Here is a 16,869-nt window from a genome sequence, read left to right as displayed (position 1 = left end):
CAGACAAAACTGCACTTTGCTCAACACAGAAGTTTTATAGCTACTAAATTAAACAGTGTGCACTCAGTTTCAATCGATCCACACTGCTAATGTACCATTAACACTGTGTGCCATTTTTTGTTGTTGTTGTTTGTGTATTTCATATATTTTTTAAACAAATAAAAATGCACAACACCAGATCCAAATAATAAACCACTGGACCCACTTGGAACGACCACACGAGTGCTGTAATCCACTCTCCCTACAATCTGATCTTACACAATCAACACAGATGCTGTTTCAATTAAGCATTCACTGATCGAATAGACCCGCAGTGTCAACTGACCACCACCTGTATGTGTGTGTGTGTGGGTGAGCCACAGGATTCATAATAAAAGCTCCTAGCTAACATGTAAGCGTGAGTCTTAATCATGCAGACGTGTCTCAGTAAGTGTTTAACATTTACCTCCATATTATTTGACCCTGCTCGTTAAAATTGCCTCGAGATGTGCGATTTGAAAATGGAGGTTGGTCTGGGGATGATTCCAGATTTATGATTAATGCAGAGAGAAGCTATTAGAGAGAGTTTATGTTATGAAACTGTATGCAGCCTCCAAAAACGGAGATATTCCCCAGGCAACGCCACGCTTAACATCAATCTCATCTGACAACCAGTCCACTGTGGGGGGTGTTCGTGGTTCCTGCTTGGTGGGAAAGAGACAGAACAACTCACTGAGTCACATCACTAATTCAAAACACATAATCTGGAGGATTTTTCAGTATATTGACCTGCTTAAAATCATGAATTAACATTAGAAACATTAGATAACAGTGTCTATTATCCACAGCATGCAGCATATAAGGACTTTCAGCACACAGTCAGCAGGAGTCACTAACAACGCTTCACTTGACAAGACAGAGATGACTTCACCGGGAGCTTCTCAGGTTCACAGCAGCACTCAGACAATTAAAAGTAGAACCAGAAGACAGACACAAAGTATGAGGACAGAGAAAAGTCCAACTAGCCTCTGTGGTGATCTCAGTGATCAAAATCAGCACACAACCACTAATCCTCTCATTCAACCCACTTACGGTTGAAGTGCCTGCGTCTGACATGAGGCCTCCAGGGTCGGCTTCGTATCCAGTTCAGGCGTCGAGGCAGCTCCATGATGCCAAGCTGGTGCCAGTGTGTAATGTCCAGTCACCCATCAAAGAGCAGCACATCGGTGCGTCTGCCCATCCCCAGGAAAGATGCTCCCTCCAGAGCATCAGTGGTGCAAAGCAGCCCGCACTTGTTTCAAGCAAATACCTTGTCCTCAGCCTGTCCTGCACTCTCTGGGAGACAAACCTTACAGTAGCTGTTGTGCTGCTCAGCTACATTTCCCCTCCGCTGCTTTATCTTTTATGCATGAGACAGTGGAACCCAACTCCCTTGGTCCCGGGGAGGGACGGAGCCAGGCCTCTCCCCAGGAACGAGCACCTATCGACGGGCAGAGTGCACACCCAGCTGAAATGTGATGCCCCCCAGGGAGGTAAGGTGGATGGATGGATGGGAGGAGGTGGGACTTGGACAGCCACCTGAGGAGGCTGGAGGGAAGACGGTGAGTCAAAGACAGGGACAGTTTCTGTGTGTGTGTGCAGATATCTTTGGGTTTTTTAACTATGATTCAGAACACTGAGGTGAAACATTATTTTGCCCACAAACAAAGCGATATAAATGCAAAATCTACATAGTATAGATGTCACAAAGTGGCTCGGGGAATGTGAGTTTTCTTCTCTCTTTGTTAAGTTGTGAGTTACATAACAGCACTTCTCCTCTCTGAGGCAGTTAGTAATGTGAACTGCAAGCCCAACACTTTTCCCTGCATGTTGATGATAAATGACATACAAGATACCAATTCGCCTGACTGCAGATGAACCCCCTTGGCACAGTAAATTTTATATATATATATATATATATATATATATATATATATATATATATATATATATAACCATCATACATTGAGAGCCTGAAGTGAAATATTTAAGTTGCTTGTTTCGTCAAAAACAATTCAACACCTTAACATATTCTGTTTGCTGTGACAGAAGAAAATCTCACATTTACAAAGCTCAATAAAGTGAATGTTTGGCATATTTGGTTGGATGATGACTCAAACGGTTAAGTGATCAGAAAAGTAACCCCAGATACATTTTCTATCAACAGACAAATCGCTTAAATTTCTCCAGTTGTCTAATTTAATTTGGAAAAAGCTATCCAATTTTATTATGGTAGAAAAACAAAACAAAACCTTCATGAACAGCAGACTGAAGTTTGCTCCAAAGCTTTGATGCAGTGTTTAGTAACACATTTACAAAAATGAAGGTACCTGGAGCAGTTTGACAGCGCTGAATGAAGTGTTTACAGACCCTGACCTCTAGTGGCTGTGAGCTGCCCACTGCATCACGTCTGCGTCCAGTTCAGGTCGAAGACGCAGTAAAAAAAATACAAGTGAAAGTCACATTCTGTACTCGTCTTTATTCAATACAACAGTACCTTCCTGCCTCAGTCTGGGCAAGACTTCCGCCACTGAAATCAGCCGATATGAGCTTGATATTTGGTTTGTCCCAATCCCCCACAAAACAAATAAAAACAAACAAAAAAAGCAAGTACTTTTAAAACAAGTCAGACACACAACACAGCATTGTCAAACACAACCCAAACGGTACACACATATGTTCAGAACCCAATGAAACACATGAAATATAAGTTACACTGCAACATTCAAGTTTTCTGAGTATATAAGTTCATTACATGACAATATAGGGAAGTACACTAAAATATTTTGTTTACTGCAGATATATTGTGGTTTGCTTCTGAACAACACTCAAAACTGAGTAGTTTAAATGACCACAGTGAACTAAACATTTAACAAATATCTGTGTGCTTCTGTTGGCTGGTGTTGTGGAAGTGCTCGTGTCAAGACACTTAAAATGGTTCAATCTAAGGCCAGAAGATTTCTAAAATCTGAAGCTGCTTTATTCATTTCTTTTTTAAAACTGACCACCTGAAAAACATTTGTCGAACCCCAAAGCAGCATGATGATGATTGTGCTCACTGTACACAAAAGCTACAATATCAAAAATAGACAGGGCCTTTGGCAGATCACACTCACAGAAGGCACAAACAGTTCATAAGGACCAGCGTACACTGCAAACACCACGGTTGGACTCATTTCTACACTACAGCTATGACTGTCTCACTAGACAGCAGAGACACTTTGCTACAGGCTCACTGCACTCTGAGCAGACAGATGGACCACCAGCCTGTTTCAGACCTTTGGTTATGAATAAATGGTCCAAGTACGTCATATATCAAAAAGGCAACATTACAGTAAATCTCCCATCTGTGATACAAACTGTTAAGACAAGAGAGGGTAAAAAAAAGAAAGAAAAAAAGATAAATAACGGCAACAGCGTGTGCACATCAGCATGGTTGATCCTGAGGTTTGTCTCTATCCCACTGAGGAGTACCTAATGTACAAACATCACGAGCTTAAACTTAAAAAACCTTTTAGTTACCCACAACATTTTAGTAACATTCCTCGTACCAGTCTGTGTTTGTAGATGGCTGAAAACTGAGCATAACCAGGTGACGGTAATGGCATAAACAAAATCACACAAGTTATGGCTGGACATTTGTAGTTTTGACCACTAGGAGGCTCCAGAAATCAAAAATTGCCCTGAAGATGCATTTAAAGCAGTGTTCTTCAACCCTGGTCCTTCACGGTGGAGATGTTTCCCCGCCCCAACACACCTGATCCAAATGAAGGGCTTCAGAGGAGCCTGGTAACGAGCTGATCATTTGAATCAGGTGTGTTGGGACTGGGAAACATCTAAAAACAGACCAGGATGGAAGAACACTGCTAAAAAATAAATAATGTACATGCATCACTGACAGATTTATGATCATATTCATAGTAGTATTACCACCTGTACAATAAAACCATTTAAAGCCAATGGACACATCACAACCGGCTAAACATCTCTTCTTTCTAAACTAGCTAATTATTATCCGTACCTGTCCGTTTGGTCCTTCACGTCGGTAACATATTAGAGTAAAGCTTTTCTAAAAAGAAGATGCTGTAAAACTAACTGAAAACACAAGATGTGCAAATGTGCAGCAGTTTACTGAGGTCAATGAGTCCAGGGAAATGTTGGAAACTTACTGAATGCCAAACTCATAGTTTTTACATTTATACGAGTACCACACACTTGCACATCACCTTTCCCATTTAAACCTTTATACTGCAGCGGAAAGGACCCGCCCACTGACTCAATTGAAAATTAGGGTTATTCTTCCGACATTTTGCTTTTTGCTCATGAATTACTGAGTAGCTTTAGGATCGTACACGCCCTATGAGTGTTGAATTAAATAGGAAAAATTATAAAAATGGTTACCTGTAAAGGTTCATTTCAAAGTCTAAACCACTGGTTTGAAAGCACACAGGTTCATCTCTCACACATTCAAATGAGAGTCGTGATCCAGCGCATGTAAGGCATTCAAACATTTTTCCACAACAACCTCCTGTTTGTGAATGACTCACTGGAGCCGCCTTTGCAGAGTTGATTCCCTCTGGATCGGGTTGTTGGTTTCCATTTGTTGCAGTGTCACCTCGAGGCTTTCACTCAGCTTATGTGTGAGTTGCAGTGTGTGGGCACGTATGGAAGAAACGCACAAACACTGCTTTGTGCAATAGCATGTGGACATGCATTTGAGTTAATCTATACAGTGCTATTGTTGGTTTAAAAAATGTCAGTCCTGCGTCTTCAGTTCGATGGCTCATGTGTGAGTTAAGAGGAGGAGAAAGATTGTTGACCTCATCTCTCAAGTCTCCCCATCATTCTTCCTTTAATCGATCAAGCTGTGCTCATCTAAACGCTGATTGTCTGCTGCTCGCGGCTTCCTTTGTGTCCGTTCTTCCTCTTCCATTCACAATTTCACCCGTTTCATCCGTTAATCCATCTTTTCTGGGTCTATATTGTCCAGGTCAATATCAGGGGAGGCCACACAGCACATGCACAGTTTTTGTGTGTACAGCGAGATCTTATCTGCGGTGAGAGAGAAAAAAAAAAAAGGTTTGTGCTTATCTTAGAAATGCAGCGAACTGGTGTTTTCTTTAGAATAACAGCCTAAAGCATTACTAGTCAAATGATTTTAGCCTAAAGCTTATAAGATCAGGATGAGGTACTACTCGACTGCAGAACTATAGAGCCCTTTACAGTATGTGCACTCTCTTATACTGTACACTGAACTTTGAAACAGTAATCTCAATCACTCTTCAGCTCTTAAAACTAAGAAGAGGAGTGTTTACATGTGCCTATAGTAGCTGGTTTACATGCAACTTAAAACTAGTAAGCTACTTTCAGAGGTTATCCATAATTACCTCACACAACCACGTTCATTGTCCTGGAAAATGTAGCTTTGTAGTTCTGTACTTATAACATATCCCACACACAAACGGTGTTTTACAACCAGACAAAGATATTTGTGTGTCAATTCTCTGTATGATGACATACAATTTTAATTATTTTCCTCTACTCATAGTTTAACAAATTACATTATTTATCCTTTTTCTTACTCACCATCTCCCACAGAACACTATGGTTAAATTTCAGTCTGCAAGCACAATTTTTCAGCCCAATATTGTTGAAACAGAGCAGCCAATACTGCTGTAAACTGTGACTCAGACATGTCAAGAGAAATTTAAAATAAAGGCGTAACTGAAAGATAATGATGATAATATGGATCGATGTTTTCCACTGGATCGTTAATCACTGAATCAACGTATCAGTCAAGATCGATGGATAATTTCACCCCTAATGACCAGAAATGCTGGATGCTGACAGAACCACTGCAGCATCAGTTGAAGCCTCTTACCGATAATTTTTCCGAGGAAGGCTGGTCTTGAGCTGGACGGCAGGTGGATGCAAATGAAGTAGACTGGTGCACCAGACAACGCCACTGCAATTCCCACCAGAGAGTTGATGGTGTCACTGAAGAGGGGAACCACTACGAGGAAAATGCTGCACACGCAGTAGACGATAGGGAAGAACAAAGACAGCTGCAGGGAGAGGAGACAGGGAGATGACAAGGGCAGAGTGAGAAAAAGGCGGAGGCAGAAAAGTGGAACGAGAGTGGGGCAAGCAATGGGAAGAAAAAAAAAGCAGGAAGGTTAAAACTTAACAATCACATTAACAAATACCCAATTAGATCAACCCATACTGCTGATGATTTAATTGTGGCTGTAATGGCCCTTAAATTGCTCGGCCAGTATGCAGGACAGTCAATGTTGGGGCTAGAGAATCTAATTAACCAATATATCAGATTCAAAACATCATCGGCTTTTTAACATCGTTAGAACTCATGACTAAAGCCGTTGCTGATGGTGGTGAGGCCTACCATTTAGATGCTGTTGAAACAAACCCATCAAATCTAAGCTTGACAGCAAAGAGCAGCTTTTTGCATCCTCTTACTTGTTATGTTCACCGTTAATAGTTTTCTGTTCCGCTGCAGCATCTAATGAGTGTTGTGGATGGTGATGATTTATTAAAAATCACTGCAATGTTGGCAGTATATGCAAATAAACAGTGTTAAACTTCTCTCAATTTTGCCGTTTCTCCATTTCACGTCTCTGCACGTTTATACAACACTGTACAGAGACACGCTAATGTGTCTGAAAGGCAGAGTCACTGTGGTCGGTAAACAAGCATGTCAGCATTCATAACGGATCGGTTTTTTACCTTAACAGGTCTGTGCAGATCCGGAGCTTTGACACGAAGGTAGATCTGGCTGGCTATTGACAAGCCAATAAACAGCCAGTAATTAAAACTGAAGTAGTTGATCAACTGGAAAACATCGGGCACAGCCAAGTAGAACAGAGACATGGCACCCTGAAAAGAGAAGAAATACACACAGAAAAAAACATTGTTTGAGTTTGGTGAGAGGCCAGCATCAGGGACACAAGGCTCTGGATAGATAAGTTTATTGTCCACCTCACTGGAAATGTTCCTTCTTCCAAGCAAACAGAGAGAGAAGCACAGGGTCAGCAGGCAGGCTGTGCCCCCAGCTGTATATTTGATGTTTAAAACAATCAAATAAAAAAAGTTTATTTTAAATAACAGAAATGTTTGATACTAACATTGAAGAGCAGGGCAGGAATTGGGGTGAAACGCTTAATGTGGATCATGCACAGGACATTAGGTAGGTGGCCTTCTCTGGAACCAACGAAAAACAACCTGCAGCAGAAAAAGTATGTGAACAAACAGTTAAAACCTGATTTTAAAAAAGGATTTTGTAAAATTGGTAGCCTAGTCTCAGCTGTGCTTGTATTTACTGACCTGGAGGCAGCGATGATGGAGGAGTTGAGGCCACCGTAGCAGGAAATGGCCACAGACAGAGGGATCAGCCATCGGCCCCAGCCCAGGACTTCATCTGCAAATGTCTGAGGAGACATTCAACAAAGTGCTTACTGCTCACATTAATCTATTGGTTAGATACCACTGCACAACACCCATCTTGTCTTGTGTTGTTTATTTACCACACTCTGTATGTGTGATGTTTTAGCCCTATGGGTACTAAGCTTGATGGTGTCACTTTGGGTCTGCCTGAATGTGCTTTGGATACAACTGATCCTGTAAAATCTTTCAGAGTTAAATGTACTGCCCCAATAGAAATTGTCAAGTCATGGCAAGATGAAAAGTTTCTAACACTTTCATTTACATTCTGCATCCTCAAAATCTGATTATTTTCTAGATTTGAGTGACAATTTTCAGAGGTTTCCAATCCTCACTGTATATATTCAAGTAACTGCTCTTCTATTCATCAAAGTGACAAACAGTACGAAGCACGAGGTTTTTCCACATCAAGGATTCAGCGGTAGACTTGCCAGCTGGGTGACTAGAGAGGCGGTGCCAGAAACTCTCTCAATGCTGATATGCCATCATACGATCTAATTACACAAAAAGCTAATAAACTCTGTTCTCTGGGTATAAAGTCCAAGCAGTGCTCAATGACAGTTTTTGACACCACTCCAAAATCACACAAATCAACTCATGGTTACATTGAGTAACTATTTGCTGTGTCTCTTGGCTTAAATTAAAGAAGCACACAGGCCATGGCTTGTTGGACCATTAGTATGACTATAAAAACAATTATCAAATACCATTCTCAACAAGCCTTCCTCCTCCAAGGCACTAATCACATCATCAATTTCTCCATGTTCCTGTGCGGGGCGCTAACCTCTTTAGCTAAATGAGGTTCCTGTCATCATCCCACTCGTAAAATCACAGATAACCAAAAGGCAGCACCAAACCAGATACTGGTGCCAGTGGCTGCCAGCCAGGCTGAAAGCGACGACGGGAAGGAAAGATGAAAACCTGCAGCCCCTGTGAGGCTGAGCAGCTGCTGTCAATTTGAGTAAGTCCTGTGATGTCCTAATAGAGTTACTGGGTAGACTTGAGTATGTGCACAGTCAGACTGATCATATAAAGCTTCTTTAGCACACAAGGGGCCCACATTGATCTGCAGATACTCACCACGGCAACAGCGTCACTGTTGAGCACTTTGTCGGCATCCATGACGACGTAGTAAGCCACATTGGTCAAGATGTAGATCACTGTGACAATGGGCATGGAAATAGCGATGGACAAGGGCAGATTCCTACATCGGCAAATGACAATGACATTAACTTAAAGCTCAATAAGAAATGCTACAGCACATGCACATGAAGACTTGATGACTTCAAATTCACAAGTAAGATTACTGAGTTTTAAGTCAGACAGTATTACATTTACATTATGTAAAAGGTACATAGTAAAAAAAGGAAAAGTATTTTATGAAAGACCTCGTACCTCTCTGGGTTTTTGATCTCCTCTGTGATGAAGTTAAGTGTGTCCCAGCCAGAGTAGGAATAGAGTGCTGAATAGAGGGCCAGGGCCATGTCACCAGGGTTCACCTTGGAGCCTTTGAACGAGTCCTCAAAGTTCTGGTCAAAACCTATGTCAACACAGTGTTGTTAGCCTGCATTTTCTATACGCTGAAAGGTCAAGTTTAAACATACACAGGTAATACCAGTATACTGGGCATGTGCATACTGGTGTTAACAGGTAGCAGATTGCATACTGTTGTTGATGGCTTTGTTGCAAAAAATACTACGAATAATTTTTACTTTTACGGACTGAATTGCTTATTTTAACTAAGTTTTGATTATAAAAGGTTACCAGTATACAGGCTGGTAGCATTAAAGCAACAGATGTGTTAACTAGTGCAGTTATTCTCTCAAATTTCAGCAAAGTCAGAGCAGTGGTAACAAAATAATGTGTGACAAAGAGGTCACCCCACCTTGTGCCAGCTTAACCAGGCCAGTAATGATGATGACGATAAGCGCTAGGACCTTGGCTACAGTGGAGATGACCTGAAGAATAGCACCCCATTTCACTTTCATACAGTTCACACAAGTCAGCAGACCTGATGGAGAGAACGTCAGAAAAGAGCAGTTAACCAATATCAAATCTACAGAGTGTATATTGAATGATGGACACAGGCAGAGAGGGGTAGATGAGCAGGGGTTAAAATGTACAGTCAGCAACTGAGAAATTCTAACTCATTTTTTATAATAAAATCAATTAAAAAGAGGTCTAGAAGAATATTTGATTTACTGAAGTTGTGAGTGTCCATTTATATATCATCTTGTAAATCTGTTGAGCACTTTACATGGGGTGAGAGGAAATAACTCCGACCCGAGGTGTTACATCTGGGCCTTTAAGGACTGACAGAGGGATTTCCACCTTAAGCTAGCTCACAGATTGTCCTGTTGTTAAGGTGACATTCCTACAGAGTTTGAAACTGCTCAGTCACAAAATTCAAACAGGCCTAACAGGTTTAGGCTTGAACAGCAGTTGTATTTGCACAGCCTTGTACTTCTTAAATGCCCTTAATCTCATAGCATAACAAACCTTAAGTGTTGCAACTTCCTAAGCTCAGTAGACCGAAGAGGAAATCAACATGTGCAGTTACACACGTATCCCTTTAAGCGCAAAGGAAACAGACTAAAGAAACAGACTAAGTCAAGCAGCTATTTGGAGTCCCAAAGTGTAACCACAATAAAGTGTCTCATCCAATTAAATGGATCATGCATGGTTTATCATGGATCAGAAAAGCTGCCAACAATAACTACAAAGACCAATTTAATACAGTGCTTCCTTAAAAAAATGTGACTTGTCACTGTGACTGTCCCTTTCAGCGATCATGAGAGATTCTTCTATACTCTTCCTCATTCAAGAGTAGAGGAGCAACGATTAGTCGATCGTATTCATTCGATTCAAATAATGATATCCACGCTGAGCAAGCGATGACAGCAGAGCCACTCTGGGTTGCAAAAACAGCTGCATTGTGTCTATTTGGTGCAGTGGAGTCTTTCAAAGTGATGCTTTTGGTTAAAATTACATTTCAAGATCAGTATTTTGTTCATGATCAGGATGAGGACAGACTGTCCCGATTCTGACACAGCCGCTCCACTATGGATTCTCTTACTATGGATGGTATGCAAAACACTATACTATACTAACAGATACAGCAGGTTAAGTAGAGCATGAAGTCTGTTAAGTAAAGGAAGAGCCTTACCTATGATGACAGCAGCAATGAGGCGGACAGCCACATAGGGGGCAGAGCAGGTGGGGTAGAAAGGTTGGACCAGGTAGTTGGAGAAGGTCAGAGCTATCACTGCCTGACAAGCTGGCTCAACTATCAGCAGTGATGTCCACAGTCTACGGCAGAATGAATAAGTCTTAATTATTGTAATGCATATACATAACATTTTGTGTTAACCTCAAGTAAAATAACGACAAATAATATAAGCTTGAATATGTCAATTAAGTCTTCATTAAGTGACCAGACAGGATTACAGTGTGCTAAACCTGATGCTCCTCTGTCCAACCCTGTACTTCATGCGCCATTTATACGAGCCAATTGACTAAATCTTACTTTACCCACACTATACATGATGTCTGGTGGACTTGAAAGAAATAACGTGTTATAAGTATTGATTCTCTGTTTTGTTGTTTACAGGATAATGTGTTAAAATAAGGTGTTTACAGACAGCGACAGTAAAACAAATATATACCGGATAAAAGCCAAGAAACCTCCAAAGGCCTCCAGGATGTAGGCATAGGAGGCTCCAGATTTGCGGATGGTGGTACCCAGCTCGGCATAGCATAACGCACCAAACACAGAAAATATTCCTCCAATGGCCCACACCACCAGGGACAGGCCAAATGAGCCCGTGTACATGAGAACCCCCTGCAAGTACACAATTCAGAGTAGAGTATTGCGTTAAAAATAACTACTTCATTTGTGTGTTTCAGTTTGGTTAGGATGACGTGTAAGATGACATTTAATCTCTGGTGCAGACAAAACAAACAATGATCGGTGATCTAACCAGAGCTGCAACGATTCGTTGACAACTATTACATGAATCATCTACTATTTCAACTATTTTGAAAATCAATAAATCAGTTAGAATAATATTTTAAAGAATGGCCAGAATTCTGATTGCAGCTTCTTAAATGTGAATATTTCCAGTTTCTGTCATCTTCGATGGCAGTAAACTGAATATATTTTGGTTGTGGACATTTTATAGACCAAACAACTAATTGATTAATCAACAATGAAAAGACTCATTAGTTGCAGCCCTAGTTCTTACACAATGATAGGACGAATCGGAAAATATACAGTAGATGTGTGTGAACACTTAACAGTAAAAATATAATATAAACACTTGAAATTACCTGATAAATCAGGTTTAATAATGTTTAAATAACGGTATACATCTTACATTTTTCAAAACCGAAAGAGCAAGAAACAATTGTAATTTTAGGTGGTCTTAAAAGAAATTTAAATCAAGGCTAACTATTCCCCGTCCTGACAAAGCAGAGATTCTTACCTTGGGTGAGACAAAGATGCCAGAGCCTATCATATTCCCTACGATGAGACAGACGCCGTGAAGGAGGGAAATCTCCTGCTTCAGCCGCACAGCGCTGCCCTGAGATGTCGTGTCTTCCTCAGCAACCATTCTGAGCAATGTACAGCCTCAACTCAGAGGAGAAAACAGCGGCGAGACGGGGAGAGAGAAAGAGGAAAGACTGGTTCCAGGCAGCGGCAGAAGAAACAGAGACGGGGTGAAAGAACGGAACAAAATGAAAAGAGGGGTGTTGACCAAGTCGAGAGAAAAGGGAGGTGGGAGTGTCACTGGAAGACTAAGACTGTGTCTGTCTCACATAGCCATTGTTTAATCCAAGGAGTAGCTCTCCACTGGGATAATCTATAAGAAAAACAAGGAGACACTGTCACAGAAATGCTCGATACATCTCAGTAGACTGTCTACTCGCTCACTCACTGAATCAGGATCATTACTCGAGAAGACGAGTAAATGATCCTGATTCAGTGAGTCATTGGTATATACACAAAAAGGTACAAGTACAAGGTTAATTTGTCATTTTTTAAACAAGGGTTTAAAAATAAGACTTTGTTTGAGTCCATCTTAGAAAATGGAGTGCTGATGATGAATGAAACTGCTCTGTAGTCTGGTGGTACAGCAGCAGATACTTCTGTATCTTTTGCCAGGTGGCAGCAGGGTGAACGGACTGTGGCTGGGGTTGGCGTTGTCGTTGTCAACATTTACCTATATGAGGGCTGTACTGATTAGCTTGAGGCTTAATTCATAATGTTGAGATTTTAAAAATCTTTTACCTTCATGTATCTATTAATTCTGTTCAGAGGCAGGCAGAGTCGGCCTGTCTGCTCTACTTAACGGGCCCAGAGACACTGAGGCAGCGAAGAGGGACACAGAGACGAGACGTGATCACCATGTGCTTTCATGTTGGTTTGCACTTCATGCATACACATGAAACTACTGGACATTTGATGGAACTATTTTCTTATTGCTATCAAAGACATGTCTATCGCCGCTATATATTGCTATTGATTTAGTGCCCAGGCCTATTATCAGTATCACATTATTAGTAGAATTGGATTCCAGTAGTGGCTGGGTAGGATTGTTTCAGACTTGTGATCTGCTTCAATCCCCTTTTGCTGGCGCTTAGCCTTTAAAGATATTTCACTGCAGTCAAACAACTGCCTTTATTTGCTGATATGCTGTAACCGCAACTTAACCACAGTCAACTTGTTCCAGCTCTGGCTCTGGGTTCACTGTCACTTTCCAGACACCTGCTCTCTCACTTCCTTAACCACACCTTAGAAAGGAGCTGCACTACTCTTATAACAGCCCTAACACTTTTAAAATAAGTTACTGAAAGCGGAAACACAACAACCCAACTTCCCTCCAAGAGTTCAATTTCATACCTACGTTGTATCTGTCAATCCTGTACTTCACTGGTAGTCAGTGCAGAGAGGCCAGAAGAGGGGAGACATGGTCTCATTTCCTGGTACCAGTGAGAAGTCTCAGAAAGCTGCAGACATGATAAGGCGGACTGACTGATTCATACATAAAGAAAACTGTAGTAATTGAGGTGAGAGGAAAGTATGAACCAGAATTTTGCAAATGTTTTGAGTACTGCATCAGAGTTTGTAATTGAATTGCATTAAAGCAATTCGTACGCAGTCCATACAGAAGCTGTGGTCATACTTGGCAAGAAAATGCATCTTTACAAATCTGAAGTGTGAAGTCTGCAGAAAAAAACATGTGATGTGAAAATGCTCTGACTAGCATTTGCTGCACCAGACACAATCATCATCATCATTATATATTAATTTATTTGAACTTGTTCAGCGTGGTCAGTAAGTATTAGGTCTAAAAATAAAATGTTCAGTGCAGACACAGTGCCTAAACTTAAGCTCAACTGTCTCAAAAATATAGTTTAAAGCATGATGTCAACTTCCTGTCGCATTACGAGCATGCACAGTAGTAAGAGGTCTGATGGACAGGCACCATGTGTCCCATTACTTGGCCAATGAAATTAGCGAGCATCACTTCTGCCTGTTAAAACCAACAACATGGCTGCTGCTCTCCTATTCACAAGCTCATCCAACATCTGAGTGGAGGAACTGACTTTATCCTACATCACTCTGAGCGACATTTGCCTCTTACATACCCTGCGTTCATAAAGAAAACATGTATATATACGCTGACAAAAGTTATTCAACTTTACGGTCCACGGCTTAATAAGTCACACACAAAGAAGCATCGTCCACTCGCGTGTCAGAGCAAAGTTTTCCGCTCTGCTGTCAGAGGCGTGGACTATTTTGCGGTCGCAACGTTAACTAGAAAAACAAGTTAATACTAATGAATCCAGCCGGCCATGTATCTCTGAAAACACCCGCTCCTGCTCCTGTTATTCCGCTCTACCACCCCAAAAACACCATGGTTAATGATTTAGCATCAGATTGATTGATTGATCCCCTTGTTAGCACTGGTCTGACGCACGCGCGACAAGAGGTGAAGGGGGGGGACCAATTAATAATTAAACGATATTAATGTTAACTCACGAGCTGACATCGGTACTCATCCTATACTCAACGTGCTGCTATGTGGCACATAGCTAACAGAGCTAGCTCAGCACGTCACAGAGCAACCGTTAGTGATGCTACACATGTTCATGCTAACATTAGTATGTGATTTACGCTGGCGCGTTGGTTTGAGGGGAAACGCCTCGACTAGGTGTCATTTAATGGCTCAGGATAGGATCCGGAAGTAAAATATTAGAGTAAAATAATTACCTGAGTGTTGCCGGCCGTTTTCTGGTGGAGAGGGCTGCACATGTGCTGTGTTTGAGCTTCATGAGATCAACTTCAGCCAGTCAACATCTGCAGCTAGCTGAGCTCCTCCTCATCACCAACCGTTGAAGGATGGTTGGCACCACCCGCCGGCAGACAGAGGGGGGGCCGCGGCGTGCAGATGATCAAACAACCGGTAAAAAAACAAAAAAAACAACATAAATGTTTATCAGATACTTTATCTTTAATCAATTGCAGCGATTTTAACGTCGCCTCCATCTCTCAGCACTGTACAATTCAGATACACGCACGAATATTAGTGGTATTACCTTTGTGCCAGCGCATTGATTTGAGTGTGATGCGGTCCCACAGGTGTGCCGCTGTGAGATGGCTGTTGATGATATGGCCGAGTAATGCTTTATATACGGTGTTGTGAGAGAAAATAGTACCCAAAAGTCACTGTGAGTAGAAATAAAGGTAGTGTTTTGAAATATTACTTTAGTAGAAGTAATTTTGGAGACAAACTTAAAACTCAGAATTTTAACATTAATGAGGTAATAATACAAAATCTAATATGTATCTTTAAGGTCCCAAGCACACTGTTTGAAGCTAGACAGGTGGCAGGGTCCGCCACATATAAACAAAGTAAAACAGTATGACATTGTGTTGTCCTTCAAGGTCAGTTTGTTTATTTAGTTTATTCAGTCATGAAAAAGAGAGAGTTTGAAGAAATGTTCTTCCCCAAAACTACATAGTGCACCTTAATTTAAAAATGTACTTAAGAACAGCACTGAAAATGTGGCCTACTTAGTTACTGTTTATTTACAGATGATTTGCTAACTCCCTGTATTTAGGATTTTTCCCCCTTAAAACACATTATTTTAGCTTTTTTACAGCATTGCTTCCTTTAGTTTCGGTGTATTGTAATCTTTTTAATTTATATTCATACAACATGATCTGGCTGTCTTTTTTTGTTTGTTTTTTGAAAGCTGCTATATAATAAATCGTTGTTATCTTATACCCCAACTTGAATTTTTCATGCACTTATTCTTTAAATGTGCACAGCAGAACTACAGCTTTATCACAAACCACAACTAAAACTCTGCTCTGGTTAATCAGTGACCACTCACGAGGTCCCACTCTTGACTTTTGTATATTAACTAAACAGAAGCAATGTTACGTTGCTTTATTGTCTTTGCAAACATGTGCTTATTGATAAGGAACCTGCCGGTTGAGGTGGTGGTACTTTGTTTTGTACACATACTCTTGGAGTTGGATCTCATGCAGCTGTTAGTAAAACTAGTGGGCCAGTAACTGCAACAATTGGTGAATTAAACTGGACATCTCTCACTGAATGAAGCAGGATATAGGATGAATTATTCTATAAGGTCCTTAAGGATAAGTGTTGTAGAATAAATTCCTTCAAGATCATATAATTTGAGATTTGCTGCCACCTAGTGATCGTTGTTTTAATTATTCCACCCATTTATTTAGTAAGCTATGATTTCACCATCAGTATTTTCTGCAGTTAGCCTACAAAGAAGACATCACTGGTATGATTCAGCTGGTTGACCCTGTGCGTGGATTATAAAGGATGTTTTAGGCTTTGGGTGTCAACAAATAGGCCAGATGAAGCCTGTGCAACTACTTGTAATTCATCTTCTAATGCATCACACACATGGTTTGTCTTTCCAAAAACCAGCCATAAAATCTGAATTTTATGAAAATTATATATAAACATTAAAAAAAGTATCCTAAATCTAAATCTTATCCTTTCTAGAGTCTTCCTCTTCCAGCACCATGGACAGAGAGTGTGTCTGTCCTGCTCATTAGCACAGAAACAAAGGGGGAAACACCCACATTGTTGAGGGCCTGAACTCTGCATCACAAGGGGACATTGGATTTGTCAGGCCTTTGGTTAGAAGAGGCGCGTCAAGGGAGTGTGGTAGCCAATATGCTCTAGAAGGCACATAAACGCTCATTACTGGCCCAGTGTCAAGCCAGTCAGATTGTATATTAGGACTTCCTGACTGTAATTTCAAAATAAAGCGTTTTAAAGTCTTGTGCATAATGTAATGTGTGGGTGTGTGCAGTTTTTTTCCTTAGGCTGTGTGACTCCT

At 40.9% G+C, this 16,869-nt stretch overlaps 1 protein-coding gene across 3 annotated transcripts; it reads right to left on the bottom strand.

Annotated features, from left to right (window-relative positions):
- Positions 1-2,477: 2,477 nt before the first annotated feature.
- Positions 2,478-15,012, bottom strand: LOC311272976 (Y+L amino acid transporter 2). Of its 3 annotated transcripts, none has more exons than XM_084379776.1 (13): positions 14,753-15,012; positions 13,379-13,485; positions 11,961-12,338; positions 11,142-11,317; positions 10,643-10,785; positions 9,362-9,487; positions 8,872-9,016; positions 8,557-8,680; positions 7,360-7,463; positions 7,161-7,257; positions 6,763-6,912; positions 5,900-6,083; positions 2,478-5,070 (listed from the first exon to the last, which is right to left on the bottom strand). In XM_084379776.1, the coding sequence occupies exons 3-13, from the start codon at positions 12,087-12,089 to the stop codon at positions 4,976-4,978; spliced, it is 1,473 nt and encodes a 490-aa protein (XP_084235902.1). In that variant the 5' UTR covers positions 12,090-12,338; positions 13,379-13,485; positions 14,753-15,012; the 3' UTR covers positions 2,478-4,975. The 3 variants fall into 3 exon arrangements, with proteins under 3 accessions (XP_084235902.1, XP_084235903.1, XP_084235904.1); XM_084379777.1 differs by having other exon boundaries at positions 13,383-13,485; XM_084379778.1 differs by lacking the exon at positions 13,379-13,485.
- Positions 15,013-16,869: the final 1,857 nt, after the last annotated feature.

Source organism: Pagrus pagrus (assembly GCF_965226575.1).
Source record: "Pagrus pagrus genome assembly, chromosome: 17".
NCBI lineage: Eukaryota > Metazoa > Chordata > Actinopteri > Spariformes > Sparidae > Pagrus > Pagrus pagrus.
This window is presented reverse-complemented; position numbering and strand designations above follow the sequence as displayed.